This window comes from Psammomys obesus, unplaced genomic scaffold, assembly GCF_907164565.1.
Source record: "Psammomys obesus unplaced genomic scaffold, mPsaObe1.curated_primary_1811, whole genome shotgun sequence".
Taxonomy (NCBI): domain Eukaryota; kingdom Metazoa; phylum Chordata; class Mammalia; order Rodentia; family Muridae; genus Psammomys; species Psammomys obesus.
The window spans coordinates 17,236,450-17,253,768 of record NW_026596120.1 but is presented as its reverse complement, the minus strand read 5'-3'; the positions used below and the strand labels follow the sequence as shown (position 1 = coordinate 17,253,768).

General features: G+C 55.5%; 1 protein-coding gene across 1 annotated transcript in view; it reads left to right on the top strand.

The window, feature by feature from the left end:
* The window catches only part of Rnf123 (ring finger protein 123), a 28,474-nt gene that overhangs the window by 6,752 nt on the left and 4,403 nt on the right, over nt 1-17,319 (top strand). The window contains exons 4-35 of the mRNA XM_055629491.1: nt 294-373; nt 481-575; nt 946-1,000; nt 1,099-1,184; nt 1,455-1,541; nt 1,770-1,837; nt 1,987-2,112; nt 2,528-2,642; nt 2,728-2,832; nt 3,184-3,309; nt 3,423-3,515; nt 3,591-3,664; nt 4,266-4,383; nt 4,568-4,667; nt 4,844-4,905; nt 5,063-5,134; nt 5,349-5,469; nt 6,047-6,148; nt 7,664-7,770; nt 8,017-8,215; nt 8,659-8,804; nt 9,046-9,129; nt 9,839-9,946; nt 13,523-13,700; nt 14,391-14,465; nt 14,620-14,707; nt 14,796-14,883; nt 14,966-15,050; nt 16,271-16,410; nt 16,500-16,688; nt 16,778-16,853; nt 17,082-17,166. Of these exons, the coding sequence (XP_055485466.1) occupies nt 294-373; nt 481-575; nt 946-1,000; nt 1,099-1,184; nt 1,455-1,541; nt 1,770-1,837; nt 1,987-2,112; nt 2,528-2,642; nt 2,728-2,832; nt 3,184-3,309; nt 3,423-3,515; nt 3,591-3,664; nt 4,266-4,383; nt 4,568-4,667; nt 4,844-4,905; nt 5,063-5,134; nt 5,349-5,469; nt 6,047-6,148; nt 7,664-7,770; nt 8,017-8,215; nt 8,659-8,804; nt 9,046-9,129; nt 9,839-9,946; nt 13,523-13,700; nt 14,391-14,465; nt 14,620-14,707; nt 14,796-14,883; nt 14,966-15,050; nt 16,271-16,410; nt 16,500-16,688; nt 16,778-16,853; nt 17,082-17,166 (3,333 nt within the window). The remainder of the gene's footprint in view (nt 1-293; nt 374-480; nt 576-945; nt 1,001-1,098; nt 1,185-1,454; nt 1,542-1,769; nt 1,838-1,986; nt 2,113-2,527; nt 2,643-2,727; nt 2,833-3,183; nt 3,310-3,422; nt 3,516-3,590; nt 3,665-4,265; nt 4,384-4,567; nt 4,668-4,843; nt 4,906-5,062; nt 5,135-5,348; nt 5,470-6,046; nt 6,149-7,663; nt 7,771-8,016; nt 8,216-8,658; nt 8,805-9,045; nt 9,130-9,838; nt 9,947-13,522; nt 13,701-14,390; nt 14,466-14,619; nt 14,708-14,795; nt 14,884-14,965; nt 15,051-16,270; nt 16,411-16,499; nt 16,689-16,777; nt 16,854-17,081; nt 17,167-17,319) is intronic.

Here is a 17,319-nt window from a genome sequence, read left to right as displayed (position 1 = left end):
TGATGGAATGAACCTGGGTCCTCTGAAAGAGAAGGACTCCTAACCCCTGAGCCGTCTCAAGCCCCAGCTAGTCTTTTTTTCTAGAGCAGTGGTTCTCAACCTGACCCTTTTGGATATCGCATATCAGATACCCTTCATATCAAATATTTACATTACACATCAGAAGAGCCACAGCCTTCGAAACGCTGAGAGCCACTGCAGGGGAGTTTAAGCAGCCATCCTCCGAAGCTCCAGGAAAAGGGGTGGGGGGGCTGTTGTCTGGCTGTGGGCCCCAGCGTCCTCTCACTCTCCAGGAAACCCCTGAACTTCCATAACCTGCCAGAGCATGTGGACCAGCTGCTGCAGGTGAACAGCGAAGACGAGGAGAGCCAGGGTATGAGGCTGAGGAGTGTGGTGGCAAGCCCTGGGGTCCTCTGCCCGAGCTCCTCGTGTCTGGCAGACCCTCCGCCCTCCCTGGCCTCACACGTGTCCCCTTCTCAGGACAGGCTGAAGGGCGACTTGGCCCATCCACCGTGGTCCTGGACCACACAGGAGGCTTTGAGGGGCTTCTCCTGGTGGACGATGACCTTCTAGGGGTGAGTGGAGATGGGGCCCCCGGTTCACCCCTGTGACACACCTAACTCCTCCTGATACAGCCCCGTCCTCTGTGCTCACCCTGATGAGCTAGCCACATACTTGTCTCGACACTGCTGCAGACCATGGTGTCCTCAGCCCTTAAGCCCTCCAGACATAGTCCTGAAACCCTGATCCAGTCACCACCTCAACTCCTTTCAGCAAAGCTGAGTCCCATCATGCCTCTGTCCCAGAAGCTCCTGACACAGATTCTCATGTCTCAGCCAGACCCAGTGCAGCGTTGGCCACGGCAGACCTGTGCTACCAATGCTAACTCGGCTAGGGACAGAATATGTGCCTGGAGAGAAAGCCCACTTTTTTTCCTCCATCCAGGTGATTGGACACAGCAACTTTGGCACTATCCGTTCTACCACGTGTGTGTACAAAGGTGAGCTCCCTCCACTGAGGCTCAGAGAGGTGGGAGGAGAGTTGGAAGGCGAGAGGTCCTCTTCGTTCACCCACTGTGCCTAACGCTGCTCCCCACAGGGAAGTGGGTCTACGAGGTGCTCATCTCCTCCCAGGGCCTCATGCAGATCGGCTGGTGCACCATCAACTGCCGCTTCAATCAGGAGGTACGCACGAGGGAAGGGGCCCTCCCAGAGGGGTCGTCAGAGCAGCGGCAGCCCCCAGACCCACTCAGGAGCCTGATCTGGGCTGCCCACTGAAGCTGGGATATGCTCCATCCTATCCAAGGGCACCTAGTATTCACCTTCACTTCTGGCTCTGTGGCCAAAAGCGTCACACCCCTTCTCTAGAGCCGTGAGGGTACTAGGTTAGTAACTGGTGGGCTCTGGCCTGCCCTTCTCCACCTTCCCCAGACCTCACAAGCAGTTCCTTCCTAGGAAGGAGTTGGAGATACATACAACTCCTATGCTTATGACGGGAACCGGGTGCGCAAGTGGAACGTGACCACAACAAATTACGGCAAGGTGAGGGCCAGGCTGCTGAGGATCGCCAGCCTCATAACCATCCTGTAGCTTGTCTGGAGCCACAGGCTAGCCATGAAGAACATGAGGTACCAGGGAAGAGTCAGGACTTTGGAGACTCCTGTCTTCTTGTGGCCAGCCTTCCCTGGGCGGTCCTTGAGATGTAGATGAGATGTGGATCAGACAGGCTGCTATGCTTCTGTGTGTCTGAAAGGCTTCCTTTCACGGCAGGCATGGGCAGCGGGGGACATCGTGAGCTGCCTGATTGATCTGGATGATGGTACTCTGTCCTTTTGCCTGTGAGTCTTCTACCTCTGTCCACAGACCTGGCCAGCCCAGCCCAGTTTCCTGCCCCCTTCTCAGTTCTGCTTTAAGTTCAGTAGACCAAGGGTGGGCAACCATACCCTTCCTAGCACTGACTTACAGACCTACCCTTTTCCTCTCCCAGGAATGGTGTATCACTGGGCATTGCCTTTGAGAACCTTTCCAGGGGCCTAGGAATGGCCTACTTCCCAGCCATCAGCCTGTCGTTCAAGGAGTCTGTGGCGTTCAACTTTGGCAGCCGTCCTTTGCGATATCATTTTGGGAAATGGCTGTGGGTGGCTTGGCATCTAGAATGAGGGTCTCCCTACTCCAGGAGCACTGCGGGCTGGTGGCAGGCCTACTTGCTGCAATCTGTACACGAGATATAGTTCTATTGGGTTGGTCCAAGGGCGGAAGTCCTTTTAAAGTTGGTGCCGTTAGCTGTCTCCATCGAGCAGGTGAACATAAAATGACAAAGGACTTTTACCTCCTCAGAGACCGAGTGGGAGAATAGTGGTGGAAGCTGGGCCCCTGCCCTGCAGCTTGGACCTCTGGTTAGGCTCTCACTGGGAGGGAGGGAGAGAAGAAGGAAGGGAGGGAAAAAGGGAGGGAGATGGGAGGAAGGGAGGGAGATAAGGGTGTTTCTAAGCCTCAGGTCAGACATTGCTGGCTTAACTCTGTGGCACCTACCCAGTTGCGGGCTTCCGGCCCCTGCAGGACCCTCCGTTTGTGGATCTGGTACGGGCGCAGAGGTTGCTGGGTTGCTTCCAGGCTGTGCTAAGTGTGGAGCTAGACCCTCTGGTGAGCCAAAGTCTGGGCTGGGCTGGGCGAACAGGGGGCCTTACCCCAGCCCGCCTCCCTTCATAGTGTTCTCCATCCCCCACAGGAAGGGCGGCTGGTGGAGAAGGAGAGCTCGGAATGGCAGTTGCAAGGGCAGCCCACCGTCCTGCTTACACTGGCCCACATCTTCCATCACTTCGCACCACTCCTGGTGAGGAGATGGCAGGGAAGGGCAGAGCCAGGTGGGCTGGATGTGTTCGTGGTAGATCCAAGCATCTGCCAGGGCCTGAGGGGCTCCGATGCATGAAACCCAGTTACTCGGTACAAGCACAGACCCTAAGGACCGCAGCCTGGGGAGGAAGGGGCGTGAACAAAGCCCTAGAGAGGGATTGTGGGCCAGCAGCCCCTCTTGTTCCTCAGTCAGACTCGGGAAGGGGTCAGCTCTGATAGCATTGGTTGAAGGGCTCAAGACTTGGTGTCTGAGGCCTGTTTCAACATGAGAAGGGGGCTCCTGCCTAGAACAGGAGGCCATAACTTCACTAGTGCCTGCCCTTTACCGCAGCGCAAGGTCTACCTAGTGGAGGCTGTGCTCATGAGCTTCCTGCTGGGTATCACAGAGAAGGGCACGCCTGAGCAGGCGCAGTCTGCGGTACACCAGATCTTGGACATCTTGTGGCTTTTCATGGAGGTAAGACTTCTGACTCCAGGCTCAGGCCAGGCTGTCAGACCTAATCAGGGTAAGGAGGCGTGGGAGAGCCTCAGGAAAGGCCCCATCATGGCTGCCCCAGAATCTCTTCCCAGGACTATGAGGTCCAGGATTGCCTCAAGCAGTTGATGATGTCTCTGCTACGTCTCTACCGATTCTCGCCCATTGTCCCAGACCTGGGTCTACAGGTGGGAGCATCTGTCTGTCCCTGCCCTGAAAGCCCCGAGCCTCACCTGCCTATCCTGAGCACCCCTTCTCCACAGATCCACTACCTGCGCCTCACCATGGCCATCCTGAGACACCAGAAGTCCCGCAAGTTTCTGCTTAGCAACGTCCTGTATCCTGCTGCCAGGCAGACCTGCTATGTGGTACCTCCTGCAGTTCATCAGCCCAGGAGCCTTCAGGGAGGTTCAGGAGGACCACAGCTGAGACCCAGCCCCTCCGGTCCCTTTCCAGAGCAGAGCAGGCAGGGCCATCCTTCACGGAGACTGTGTGGCGGTGTGGGAAGGCCCCACAGCCTCTCTTCAGCTTCAGCTTATCTCTGTACTTTTGACTGCGTGCCACAGACAAGGTCTTCTCTGAAGAGCTGTCTTGAGAAAGAGCCCAGTTGCCTGGGAGACCTAAGCACAAACCATCTTAGTCTGGTCTCTTTCAGCCTCCAGTAGGCAGAAACAAAGGGAAACAGGAACGAAGGCTGGAGCCTGAGATGGGACCATCTAGTCCTTTGATGAGTTTTTATCATACCCTTGCTGGGCACTGGCCTTACTGATTTGATAACCACAGCTCTTTCTTAAGGGTCACAGTGTAGGAGAGAGTTTCATGGTGAAATTGGTTCCTTTGATGGTGGGAGAGCAATGGTGGGTGAGCTTTCTAGACAGGACTCGTGAGGGTGTAAAGAGGTTCTTTGGTGAGCCTTGTTCTTCCTTGACAACTACTAGTTTCGACATGCTGCGGTCCGTGGTCTTCTTTTATATCAAGAGTCCCCTGCGTGTGGAGGAGGCTGGCCTGCAGGAACTCATTCCCACTACCTGGTGGCCCCATCGCTCCAGCAGGGAGGTGGGCAGACTTTGAGTGGGCTGGGAGCTGGCATAGGGCCTGCCTAGAGTACCTGGGCATCCGGCACTGAGTACTTGAGGCCTCCTCTGCCCTGGCTCCTGAAGTGCTTGGAGTGAGAGGCCTTCTGTGCGAAAGTCAGCCCCCAGGCAACCCCCGCTGTCTTCCATTCTCTGCCCGTGCCTAGGGCAGAGATGGCAAGGAGGCCCAAGAGGAGACCACGGAAGAGCGGCAGCGGAGGCGAGCTTATGAGCGTGGCTGCCAAAGACTCAAGAAACGCATTGAAGGTCAGCCCCTGCCTCAGGCCTTGGGTGGGGATAGGGCTTGTGCGTGTATACTTAGGAGGAGCAGTCGGTGGTGACCTAGAGGAGGCTTGGGGGGCCCTGGTGGTGGAGGCCTGACACAGATTCCTGCCTGCTCCACACTTGGGAACTTAAGGGCCGTATTTCATGCCCCATCCTAGTGGTGGAAGAACTGCAGGTCCAGATCCTGAAGCTCCTGTTGGACAATAAAGACGACAATGGGGTGAGTGACCCAAGACTGCTGCGTGGCTCCCTGGCTGGGAGGTATGCTGTTTTAGGCCCCGAGGCCCAGAGAGCAAGGGCCCAAGTTCCGCGGTAGGGCTCAGGGTGAGGTGCAGAATTGTCAGCTCAGCACAGCCGCATTTTCCCGTTCCTCGAAGGGGGAAGCTTCTCGGTACATCTTCCTGACAAAATTCCGAAAGTTTCTGCAGGAGAATGCCAGCGGCCGAGGGGTAGGTATTCTCTGGGGTGGCCACCGTGGGCTCCTGGACGTGCTGCAGGGCATCCGCTCAGGCATCTGGCACCTCTCAGCCCACTTCCTACCTGCTTCACCCACCTCTGTTCTCTGCTGCCTTCCCTGCCTGTGTCCTGAGTCACGGCCCGGGCTGAGGAGTGAGCCGGGCCCTGGGCTGGCCACCAGCATGTGTTTTCTGTCATATGCCCCAGAACATGCCAGTGCTCTGCCCCCCGGAATACATGGTGTGTTTCCTACACCGGCTGGTGTCTGCCCTGCGCTCCTATTGGGATGAGTACAAAGCCTCCAACCCCCGTGCTTCCTTCAGCGAGGGTAAGTGACGTCAGACCGCAGGCTGCCAAGGCTGGATTGAAGCAGGCCTTGGGTGGCCCCTGGTGTTGTAGAGAGATGAGCTGGATGTGGGGACTAGGGGTCTTCCGTCCAGTTAAGCCCATTTCAGGAGCCCTGCACTCTGGGACCTTGGGCCTGTGTTGGCTGACTGCCTGCACGTGTGAGCTCAAGGCCTGCCCATGACGACAGGGTTATTCCTCAGGCCTGGTGCCCGGATCTCTGTGCACTCTTTGTAGAGCTGCCCTGGATGGATATTGGGGCTGCTGTGTTTGGGTAGACTGCACCCCCAGGGGTCACGAAGAGACTTACGCAATCGGCGTTGGGGGATATACCGTAGTTTGTCCTCCTGTTTTCTTGAGCAACCAGCTGCCAAGAATTCCCTCCACCCCAAGTTCTGCAGTTATTGGCATTAACCTAAAGCAGCAAGGGGTAGGGGAGACGGGAGGCCTGGGCTGCGGCTCTACTGCCTGCCTGGGTTGGTGGATGACCAAGGTCAGAAGGCTCGAGAGGCCATGGCTCAGGAGAGTTCTGCTGACCCTTCACCCCCGGCCCCTTGCAGAGGCTTATATCCCACCCCAGATCTTCTATAATGGCAAGGTGGACTACTTTGACCTTCAGCGCCTCGGGGGCCTCCTCTCGCACCTCCGAAAGACCCTGAAAGGTGAGTGGAGGCTGTGGCAGTAAACAGCCCTGGCTGGGTAGGGGCAGTCCCTGAGCCTGCTGCGCCGTGGTGCTGAGCCATCCTGTGTCCACCAGAGGGTGCCCAAGCCTTTCTTACCTGTTCAAACAGGGTGGCCTGCTAGGCTGCATCTGATCTTGAGTTTAGCAGGCTACACCTTCCCTGGGCACAAGGCTAGGAATAAAGTGCTGCACGAGGGGCCAGGTGTGTCGACATGCTGTTTGGCATCCTGGTAAGGGGTGTGCCTTCATCGGTGAGCACAACTCATTCCAGTGCAAAGGGCCGTTGGGACTGTGAACCCAAGGCAAATATGGACAGAGTATGGTGGCACACACTGTTAATCCCAGCACTCAGGAGGGTAGAGGCAGGTAGATCTCTGTGAGTTCCAGGCCAGCCAGGGCTACGTGTTAAGACGCTTGCTTTAAAAATCAACAACAAACAGGACCGGAGAGTTGGCTCAGCATGAGCACTTGCTACTTTTGCAGAGGGGGCAGGTTTGTCCCCCAGCACCAATATGTTGGCTCACAATGACCTGCATCTCCAGTCCCAGGGAATCCAACACCCTTTTCTGACCTCTCTGGCCCTGGGCATGCAGCGCACATGGTGCATGTACAAAACTAAACTAAACGAGCAAGCAAACAAACAAACAAAACTCGTACAAGTAAAATATGAAACAAACCTAAAAACACTGTATTAAAAATAAGCAGCTACAAAAGTCAGAAGCATCCCAGCGAGGCCTGCAGACAGGCTGGGGGTTGGAGACCGAGGCGGGAACTGTGAGGAGTGAGGCCACACAGCGGGGGCAGGGCAAACCCTGCATGCACAGCTTCGGGAGGCCTGGACGAGGCTGGGGAGTGAGGCCGGGTCTAGGTTATGAGCAGCTCCCCCCCACCCCACCCCGGCTGCTGAAGTGAGGAGGATGGGCTGCAGGGCAGCAGTTGAAAAGGGAGACGGTTATCTGCTGATGGAGGATAAGGGCCTGCGCCAGGGAAGTAGAGGATGGAGAGCAATGGGTAACCTTGATGGTGCCCGAGCTGTGTGACTGGTTGTCATCAGGGCGAGAGGCTGCAGAAGGAGGCTGAGATGACAAGTTCAGTGTATTGGAGGTACCTGCAGACCCAGGGAGAAGCGAAGCCAGTGCCAGAGAGGCGCTTGAATATCTGCGCAAAGTGGGGAGTGCAGGGGCCTGGGCGGCCTGTGACCTGGGATGTGGAACAGTCAGGAAACAGGAGTCCTGGAAGCTCCAGGGACCTCTAGATCCACAGGGGCGCCTGTGTAATGAGGGTGCCTCCTGCTGCTGTAGCAGCAGCCTACAGGCCTCCTGAACCATAGAGAGAAGGCTGGCTTGGAGTATGAGGAAGGTATAAGGCCCAGTGGAGAGCAGGCTGTGCACACTCCCCTGCTCAGCCTGCCAGTGCTGTCAGCACTCGGAGCAATTTTGCCTGTGGTCTCTCTCCTGCCACTGGGCTAAGCCTCCCACCGTTCCATGTCTTTCAGATGACCTTGCTTCCAAAGCCAATATCGTGATTGACCCCCTGGAGCTCCAGGCAGCCACCATGGATGACTTGGATGAGGATGAAGAGCCGGCCCCCACAGCAGCCCAGGTGTGGCAGCAAGGGCAGGCCGAGGCTTCAGGTTGGGCTTTTCCTTCATCCTGTAGGCAGGGGTAGGACACAGGTCCTGCTTCCATCCATGTAGGCAAGGACCTTCTCACACGGGAAGCTCCCTGGCTGCAGGTGGAGGCATGACCCCTCCCTGTCCAGCCCCCCAACCTTGTGCATCAAGAGAGTCCTGTGTAGGAACTTATCTTGGAGACCGGATTAGCTTCTGATCCTCTTTCTCCCCCGCAGCGTCCCATTCAAGCTCTGGCCATTGGAGGGCCACTGCCCTTGCCGCGGCCGAGCTGGCTCAGTTCTCCAACCCTGGGCCGAGCCAACCGCTTCCTCAGCACAGCAGCTGTGAGCCTCATGACTCCACGGCGGCCTCTGGGCACCGTGGAGAAAGTGAAGGTCCGCTCGCTGAATGTGGAACAGAGGACTCGTGAAGACAGTAGGTGCTGGGCAGAACGGCTGAGGGCCCTTCTGCTGTGTGTAACCCCTTGTCTTTGGCAAAGCCCAAATAGTCCCCCCTCCCCCTTCTCCCTGCCACCTTGAGGCCTGGCCATATCCCAAGGGCACAGGAAGCACATTCTGAAGATATAAAATCAATACTATAAAAATAGGTCCTGGTGCTGCAGGGCCTTGCCATATACCCTGCCCTCCCTTGATCTATTCTTCCTGAAGCTCCCTTCCTGGACAAGGAAGAGAGAGGGAATTCCCCTCCTCCCATATACCTTGTGCATATTTAAGAGAAAACCAGAAGCTAGGTGTAGGCGTGCCACCTTTAATCCCAGCACTAGCAAGACAGAGATAGTCAGATCTCCATTAGTTTAAGGCCAGCCTGGTCTCCATAGTGAGACCTGCCTGGCTCCCATTCTGTCTTCTGCCCCCCAGTTGAAGGCAGCCCGTGGAATGAGGGCCTGCTGTTGGGGAGGCCCCCCGAGGAACCTGAGCAGCCCCTCACCGAGAACTCGCTGCTGGAAGTCCTGGATGGCACGGTCATGATGTATAACCTCAGCGTTCACCAGCAGCTGGGCAAGGTCCTGCAGTGTCAATCTGTTTGTTGCAAGGGGTGTCGTATGTGGGGAGGGGCGTGAATACTTCCACACTTGCCTGTCACACAGCAAGGCTGTGCCACTGATGCCCAGCTCTGACCTGTGTTATTTTTGTAGAAAGGGATCCAATTTGGGAAACTTGGCAGGCTGGGGCCAGACTAGGTTTTTAAAAGCCTTGTTAAGGTACCCAAGGGTCACCCTGGATGTGTGGTATTCAATCCTCTAGATGGTAGGTGTGTCTGACGATGTCAATGAGTACGCAATGGCCCTCAGAGACACAGAGGACAAACTGCGTCGGTGCCCCCAAAGGGTAAGGCCCGGGCAGGCGGGTGGGTATTGGGAAAGAAGGGTATTGCACAGGGACATTGTACTTGGGGGTCCCTAGTCTACTAGGGCATCCCACAAAGGAGATCTTGTTCTGGGGTTGCCCCAACATTTTCCTTTGTCCCTGCCCTGACTGCACCAAGTGGTAAGAACAAGGCTGGCTGAGGGGCCTATATAAACTTGAGCCCCATCGACCAGTGGCAGCCTGTGCCAAGGTTCCCCACCCCTGCCCAGTAAGTGCTGATGCAAACCCATCATCCTCGTTAATAATGGATGGACCCTGAGTGCCGCCTCAACCACTGAGTCAGCAGGAAGCAGGCCCAGCTCTTCCAGCCCCCGGGAGCCCCTCTGCCACGGCATGCCGAGCCTGGGATGGGCCTCCCTAGCAGGCCTTCTGTTCTTGCCAAAGCCTTGGGCCTAGCCAGTTATTGATGACTGGCCCTGTGTCCCTGGATGCTCACACCAAAAGACAACAGAAGCTTACAGACCCCAAGCTGGGTCTCACATCTGCAACCCAAGGGCTTAAACAGGGCCCTGTTCTGGGGCTTGCTCAGGGTCTGGCAGAACTGAGTTTTGAAAGTAGAGCCCCACCCCTAATCTGCCCTGCGCACTAGTAGGGCCCATACCAGACTGCCCAGAGAGAGAGCTGGCACGAGGCCATATCTGATTGTCTTTTTTTTCTCCTTGCTGGTCAGAGGAAGGATATCCTTGCAGAGTTGACCAAGAGCCAGAAAGTTTTCTCAGAGAAGCTGGACCACCTGAGCCGCAGGCTTGCCTGGGTCCATGCCACCGTCTACTCACAGGTGAATAGCCGTGGTCCTCTCCAGCATGACCCATTTTCAGTCTGTTTGACTGTAGCCCAGGCATGGTTGTGCTAGGACCCTTCTTGGGGCCCTGGGACATATTGCTCCTTCCCTATCCATCAGTTTCTCTTCTCCCCTGTGCCTGCGACTTCAGTAAGGGTCATTTCATCCCTTTACCCCTTCAGCCCATGACTCCTTCAGGGAGCAAGGTTTCCTCTGCCTGTCTCCCATCCTTACCCCTCCTCACAAGCATTGACATGCCACCTCTGCCAGCATTCCTGGGGCTTTGTGGCCCTGCCTGCACCTCATTTGTTCTGCATCTGCTTCTGGCTAGCTCACATGCCACCCTTTAGTCTCTGGACACTTGTCACTCCCTTTTGTGCGCTCCTTCATTCAGTAAAGGCTGAAGTGCCCAGGTGCTATCCCAGACACTTGTCATACACAGACAACCGGAAAGATGAGCCCTTGCCCTTCTAGGCTGCTGGAGTACAGGGAGGGCTGAGACTGGAATTTGGCTCTTGGCCCTGGCCCCTCCCAACTAGTTTCCTCTACCTGATCCTCCTCTCCTGGTGGCTCCCTCTCAGTATTGGTGCCATTCGGTTGTTCCTAGGTGACCTTGGAGAGGCATACCCCTCCCCTGGAACTCGGGAGGCTGCCATTTCCCTCCTCTCCCTCCTACCATCAAAACCAGCCTGGTCTCCAGCCCCACAAAGACATGGTGCTGGAGGCTTCCCACCGCCAGGATGTCACACCTCTCCCGCTCCCTCCTGTACCTCTTCTCAGGACCCTGGCCGTCCTCCCCTGCCTTTGCTCCTGTTCACTATCTCCATTAAGAGCTGCACATTTTGAGTCTTAAGTTTACAGTTCTGATCCACTTTAATTTTTTGTTTTGGTTTTGGTTTTTCGAGATGCGGTTTCCCTGTGTGGCCTTGGCTGACCTGGACTTGTTTTGTAGACCAGGCTGGCCTCTAACTCACAGCGATCCACCTGCCTCCCCAAGTACTGGGACCATAGGCATGTGCCTTTGCACCTGGCTTATTTTAATTTTTGTATATTGCATAAAGCAAAGTCCAGTTTCATTCTTCTGCATTTGGGGCCTCAATGTCGTAGGGCCATTGGTGAAAAGGACCAGTCTTTTGCAGTTGATTCCTTGTCAAAATCAGTTGCCATAGGAAGGTTTACCCCTGATTCCCTTCCTGTCTCATTGGTTTATACATGTACCACACATTTTTGCTTATTTTTAGTTGGTTTTTACAGTAAGTTTTGAAATCAGACTAGAAGATGACTCAGTGGATAAGGGCATTTCCCACTAGGTTAGTTACTTTTTTTTTTTTTTTTCTATGAAGAGGCACCATGACCGAGGCCACTCTTAGAAAAGAAAGTATTTAATTGGGGGCTTGGATACAGTTTTAGAGGGTTAGTCCTTTGTCATCATGTCTAGGAACATGGTGGCAAACAAGTTGGCATGGCACTGTAGAAGTTGTTGAGAACCTTACATCCATTGGCAGTCAGGCAGAGTCACTGGTCCTGGCTTGGCTTTTGAAACCTCAAAGCCCACTCCCAGTGACACGCCTCCTCCAACAAGGCCACGCCCCCTCCAACAAGGCCACGGCTCCTCCTCCGGCAAGCAGCCTACCAGCTGATGGTGTGCATTTACCTCTGCGAGCCTGTAGGGCCCTGCTCGTTGAAACCATCAGGAGGAGGGAACTGGCTGCTGCGAGCTGTCCTCTGACCTCTACATTCCCACTGTGACGCGTATGCATGTACAGCAAGCACACGCATACGAGCTCAAGCACACACATGCACATAAACAAACAAGCGTAAAAAGTGACTGGAGAGATGGAGCAGCAGGCAAGAATGGGTCCTGCTCTCACAGAGGACTGGGGTGGGAATTCAGAGGATCCGGTCTGCTCTCCACAGGCACCTGCACTCACGGGCACACGGACAAGCACACGACTAGAAAGAAGACAAATCTTTAAAGAAATCAAAATATATAAGCAGTTTTCTTTTTTGCTTGAGTCTTTTGGCTACTTGAGGGCCTTTGAAGTTTCCTTGGAATGTCTGGGTGGATTTTCTTTTTCCTTAAAAAGATTTCTATTTATGTTTGTATGTGAGTGCTTTGCCTTTACGTATGCATCTGAACCGCATGCATGCCTGATGCCCACAGAGCTCAGAACAGGGCCCTAGATGCTCTGGAACTAGAGCTACAGGTGGTTGTAAGCAATCATGTGGATGCTGGGAATCTCCTGAAAGAGCAGGAAGTGCTCTTAACCACGGAGCCATCTCTGCAGCCCCAGGGTTCTATTTCTTCAACCACGTTACTGAAAGCAGTAGGTTTCTTTTATTTTTTTAATATTTCTTTTTTCTTTAAGATTTATTTATTATTTATACAACATTCTGTCTGCACACCAGATCTTACTATAGATGGTTATGAGCCACCCTGTGGTTGCTGGGAATTGAACTCAGGACCTTTGGAAGAACAGCCAGTGTTCTTAACCTCTGAGCCATCTCTCCAGCCCCAGCACTAGGTTTCTTTGGTCAGTATCAATATTGTATCAATATTAAGCCAACAACCCAGGAATGGAGATGTCTCTGATTATTTGTGTCCTTAGTTTATTGTAGCAGCATCTAGTGGTTTTCATTTTGTATCCAGCCTTAGTGGCATGTCTCCATCATTTGACCCCTTGGCTGCACTGGTATCATTGTCATCTCGCCTCGGGCTCATCGCCCCAGGTCTTCTGTGGTGATGGTATATCCACTACCCACATAGGAGCCCAAGCCCACTCCTCACTCTCCTGTACACCCGCTCAGGCCCTGGGGCTGGGGACACCTCAGAGAGCTGCTGTCAAGTGCAGAGTCTGTGAACCTGAACTGGGGCTTGGCATCTCCTTGTGGCTTGTGTCCCTTCACTTAATCCTAATGGAGACTCTAAGCTATGCTGTAGAAATAGGGGCCTTTTTTTTTTTTTTTTAAGATTTTGTATATGTATACGTGTATGTGAGTACCCTATCTTCATGTACACCCGAGTGCCAGAAGAAGGCATCAGATCACATTATAGATGGTTGTAAGACACCACATGGTTGCTGGGAATTGAACTGAGGACCTCTAGAAGAGCAGACAGTGCTCTTAACTGCTGAGCCACCCCTCCAGCCCCGCCCCCCTTAAAAATGGCTTCTCTTCCTGCAGCAGTCATGCCGTCCGTTCTTGCCCGTCCTTTCCTTCACCACACTCTTTGGGAGCGTGTTCAGGTGTCTCCTGCTTATTGTGCTGAGCTACACTCCTTCCTCCCTGCACCAGTCCTGCTTCTCTGCAACCTTCAACTTCAGGGTCCCGCTGGTCCCGGGTGCCCAGTTGTTTCCTACTGTCTTAGTGTTGTGGCTCCTTCGAAGTCCTGTCCCTACTTGTCTCTTTCCGAACTGGTCTCATTACCCTTTTATAACTGGTTCTCACTTGGGTCATAGCGAGAACTGGACTCTTGCCTGGCAAGGCCTTCATTTTTCCAGCGTAGGCCACTGCTCACGCCTCCTGTCGCCCCTGTGCCCCTCCCAGTAAGTGCATCCCCGGTGCCTCCTGCAGGAGAAAATGCTGGACATCTACTGGCTGCTGCGTGTCTGCCTCCGCACCATCGAGCATGGGGATCGCACGGGATCTCTTTTTGCCTTCATGCCTGAGTTCTACCTAAGCGTGGCCATCAACAGCTACAGCGCTCTCAAGAATTATTTTGGCGCTGTGCACAGCATGGAGGAGCTCCCAGGTGACGGGACCATTCATGAGGTGGGGAGGTGGGGGTGCAGAAAAGAGACCTAAAGAATGAATTTGGCAAGCCCTTGGTTCATTGTCATGACCCAGTCATACATCAAACGTTTGTCCTGAATTAGTGCCTGCAGGCTCAGAAGCAGCAACGGGTGCACCAAGAGCCGCAGATGGGTGGGGACCCCTCGCTCGCTTTCCTTTGCTGGAGGTGCTGGTAGCTGCTGTGACCTCACAGCCAGCTGCCTCCTCACCCTGCCACCCTGGCTGGGGCTTCATGGGAACCTTTGTCTCGTCAAGACCACTGATCCACTCCGGGCCTACTAGTGGGTGTCCAGAGTCGGCGCTAAGCTAGCGGACCCCTCCCTTCCCTTCTCCCTGCCCCCATCTTTGGTGTTACTTTTGTCTTCAAAAACAGGGCTATGGGGGACTTGGCAGGTCATCAGGTTGTTCCAAAATGAATTAGAGCCCAGGTCAGGGCTCTTGCCAGGGTCCACTCCCCGCAGTGGCTCTTCCCTTAATCCCCTCATCAGTCGCCATTGTACTATATTGCCTTGCTCAGATGCAAACATGGGTCCAGACAGGCCCCACAGTAAGCTCTGGGGCTTGCTACACAAACCTGCCCACCCTGGCCAAAGGACGTGCCTCAGAAACCCTCACTGCTGGCCAGCAGCCTCACTGCCCTCTTTTGCAGGCTATGAGGAGACCCTGACCCGCTTGGCTGCCATCCTTGCCAAACATTTCGCTGACCCACGAATCGTAGGCACTGGTAAGGTGTTCCCAGAGGGCCCTTGGCCCTGGGAGTGGGGGTAGAACGGCATGTCTGCCAAGCTGTTTTTTACCTAAGTTGTGCCCGTGTGGGCATTAGGCATGGGGTCCCAGCCCACGCTGGGGACTTGCTGAGGCAGAGCTTACCCTGACAGACATTCGAGACTCGCTGATGCAGGCCCTGGCCAGCTACGTGTGCTACCCACACTCCCTGCGTGCTGTGGAGCGCATCCCCGAGGAGCAGTAAGTAGGAGCCTGGGGGCCACATACCCCACTCTGTACAGCACCATGCCCAGCCTCACCCTGAGCCTGCCATCCCTCCCCGACATAGGCGTATCGCCATGGTGAGGAACCTTTTGGCACCCTATGAACAACGGCCCTGGGCCCAGACCAACTGGATCCTAGTGCGGCTTTGGAGGGTAAGCCTGAGCTGAGGGCAGTGGCTAAGGCCAGCAGGAAGATCACCCTGCCCCTCTGATGCCTGCTGTTTCACCCCCCAAGGGCTGTGGGTTTGGATACCGCTATACACGGCTGCCACATCTGCTGAAAACCAAACCAGAGGATGCCAATTTGCCCAGCCTCCAAAGTGAGTATTCAGGTTGGACAAGTCCTAGTGGTAGCCCTAGATGAGCTGGTAGCCCTCTCCTGCTCTCTCAGTGTTGGAGACTCCTGTCTCTCTAAGCCTATTTCTGGACTGTGTCAGGCTCCTTACCTTTCCCTTGGGCTCCATCTGTCCTACTGCCTCCGAGCCCAGGGACAAGGCCTTTTGTTCTCCTGGAACTTGTAGTGAAGGGCTAACAGTGAAGGGGACCATACCTCTCCAGCTTGCTGGCAGCTCTTGTCAGGTAGGTACACACTGTCCTCCTTGCCCTCTGCCAGCTTCCTTACCCCTCTAGTGTATCTTCTTTGTCATCTTCTGGCCATGGACCCTTGGCTCAAAAGGGGCACAAGCTAGAAACTGATCAGGACCCAGAGTGAGCTACAGATCTGGCTAGGAACAGGCTGTGCTGTCTCCTGTGCCTACCAAAGTCTCCTTAGCCCAAGGGTCTTCACCTGGGCCTGGACAGGACCTTGGGCTGTGCAGCTTGCAGAAAGAGCTTGCTGCTTTCCTTATCTTGCTCACCAGTGTTTCTGCCTTTGCAGCCAATGTCTTGGTCTCTGGGTGTTCCCAGGGAGGCCTTGGTAGACTCACACAGCAAGTCCTTGTTGAATGCCTTCATCTGGGCTCTGGGACGGAGCTTAGCTGCAAGCGGGGAGGGGCAGTGGGGCCAGATACCATCCCTGTGTGCAGGAACTATTGATTTGCCTCGGAGGGTTGGAGAGGTATGTCGGGCCAGCTACAGCTGAGAGCTCTGGTTACTGCTGCCCTTCCAGCCCAGACTTGGCGCTCGCGCACCACCTAAGCCATATGCCAAGGCCAGGCCAAGGGCAGCAGAGGACAGCAGGACAGAGTCTGGGCTCTTCATGAAACTGGCCTTGATACTAGTGGGAACACTCTAAGATGTCTTGTCTGTACCTGACATCCTCAAACAGGCATGTGACTCAGAACTTGCTCCAGGTAAGGCCAGCAGCCCTCTGGCTGCTCCAGGCCCATGGGGTATGGTGGTGCTGGGGACCTGCAGCCCTGTGGCTTCCCAGCAGGAGGGAGACAGGCTCGCTCCTCAACTCCCAAGCAGTGCTGTGGCCTCTTCCTCTACCTTCATGAGCTGAGTATTCTTAGGGAGCCTTCTTTTTGTCCTTAAAGCAGTGGTCCAGTGGAGGGTCCCATGTGGGAGTCCCTGTTAACACTGCTTTGCTCTGCCCCAGAGCCCTGCCCTTCCACCCTGCTGCAGCAGCACATGGCTGACCTACTGCGACAAGGCCCCGACGTAGCACCCAGCTTCCTCAACAGTGTCCTCAACCAGCTCAACTGGGCCTTCTCGGAGTTCATCGGCATGATCCAGGAGGTGGGCTGTGGCGGGAGCCGGCATGTTGGGGCAGGGGTGGGCCGAGGACAAGGCCCGGCAGAATGGCAACCTGCCTGCTGCTGGCTTAGATCCAGCAGGCTGCTGAACGCCTAGAGCGGAACTTCGTGGACAGCCGGCAGCTCAAGGTGTGCGCCACCTGCTTTGACCTGTCGGTCAGCTTGCTGCGGGTCTTGGAAATGACCATCACCCTGGTGCCCGAGGTATTCCTCGACTGCTCCCGCCCTACCTCTGAGATGCTGCTCCGACGTCTCGCACAGGTATGCCCGTCTGGGCAAGGAGGGTGGGACCCTGGGGAGAGCCCTGGTGCCGTGCTTGCCCACCCACCAACAGGCTCCCGCCTTCACAGCTGCTGAACCAGGTGCTGAACCGGGTGACAGCTGAGAGGAACCTGTTTGACCGTGTAGTCACCCTGCGGCTGCCTGGTAAGGATCTGGATGCCCCTGTGCCTCGGCACACCAAGGCCTTAGCTCCTCTGCCTGGAGCAGCCGGGCTAGCCTCTCCATGCCGTGCCAGGGCAGCACGCTGGCCCTCCCAGCCTCAGCTTGCCTTGTGTAGGAAGAGCAGGGGGAAAGGTCAGTGGTGGCGGCCAGGCCTAGGCTCCTGCTGCAAACCCACTGTATGCGTGCCCCATCTTCCTTCCCTCCCCTTAGGCCTGGAGAGTGTGGACCACTACCCTATCCTGGTGGCAGTGACCGGCATCCTGGTACGCCTCCTGGTGCATGGTCCGGCCTCAGAGTGAGTGTTGGGGACTGTTGGCCCCTGTGGGAACCGGGTGTTCCATTTGAGGAGGGGCTGGCGGGCAGGGCCTCACTGCACCTGTGTCCTTGTCTCAAAGTGAACTTCAGAACCTAGTTTGGGATGTCGAGGAAAGGCTAGGTGGTGATGTGT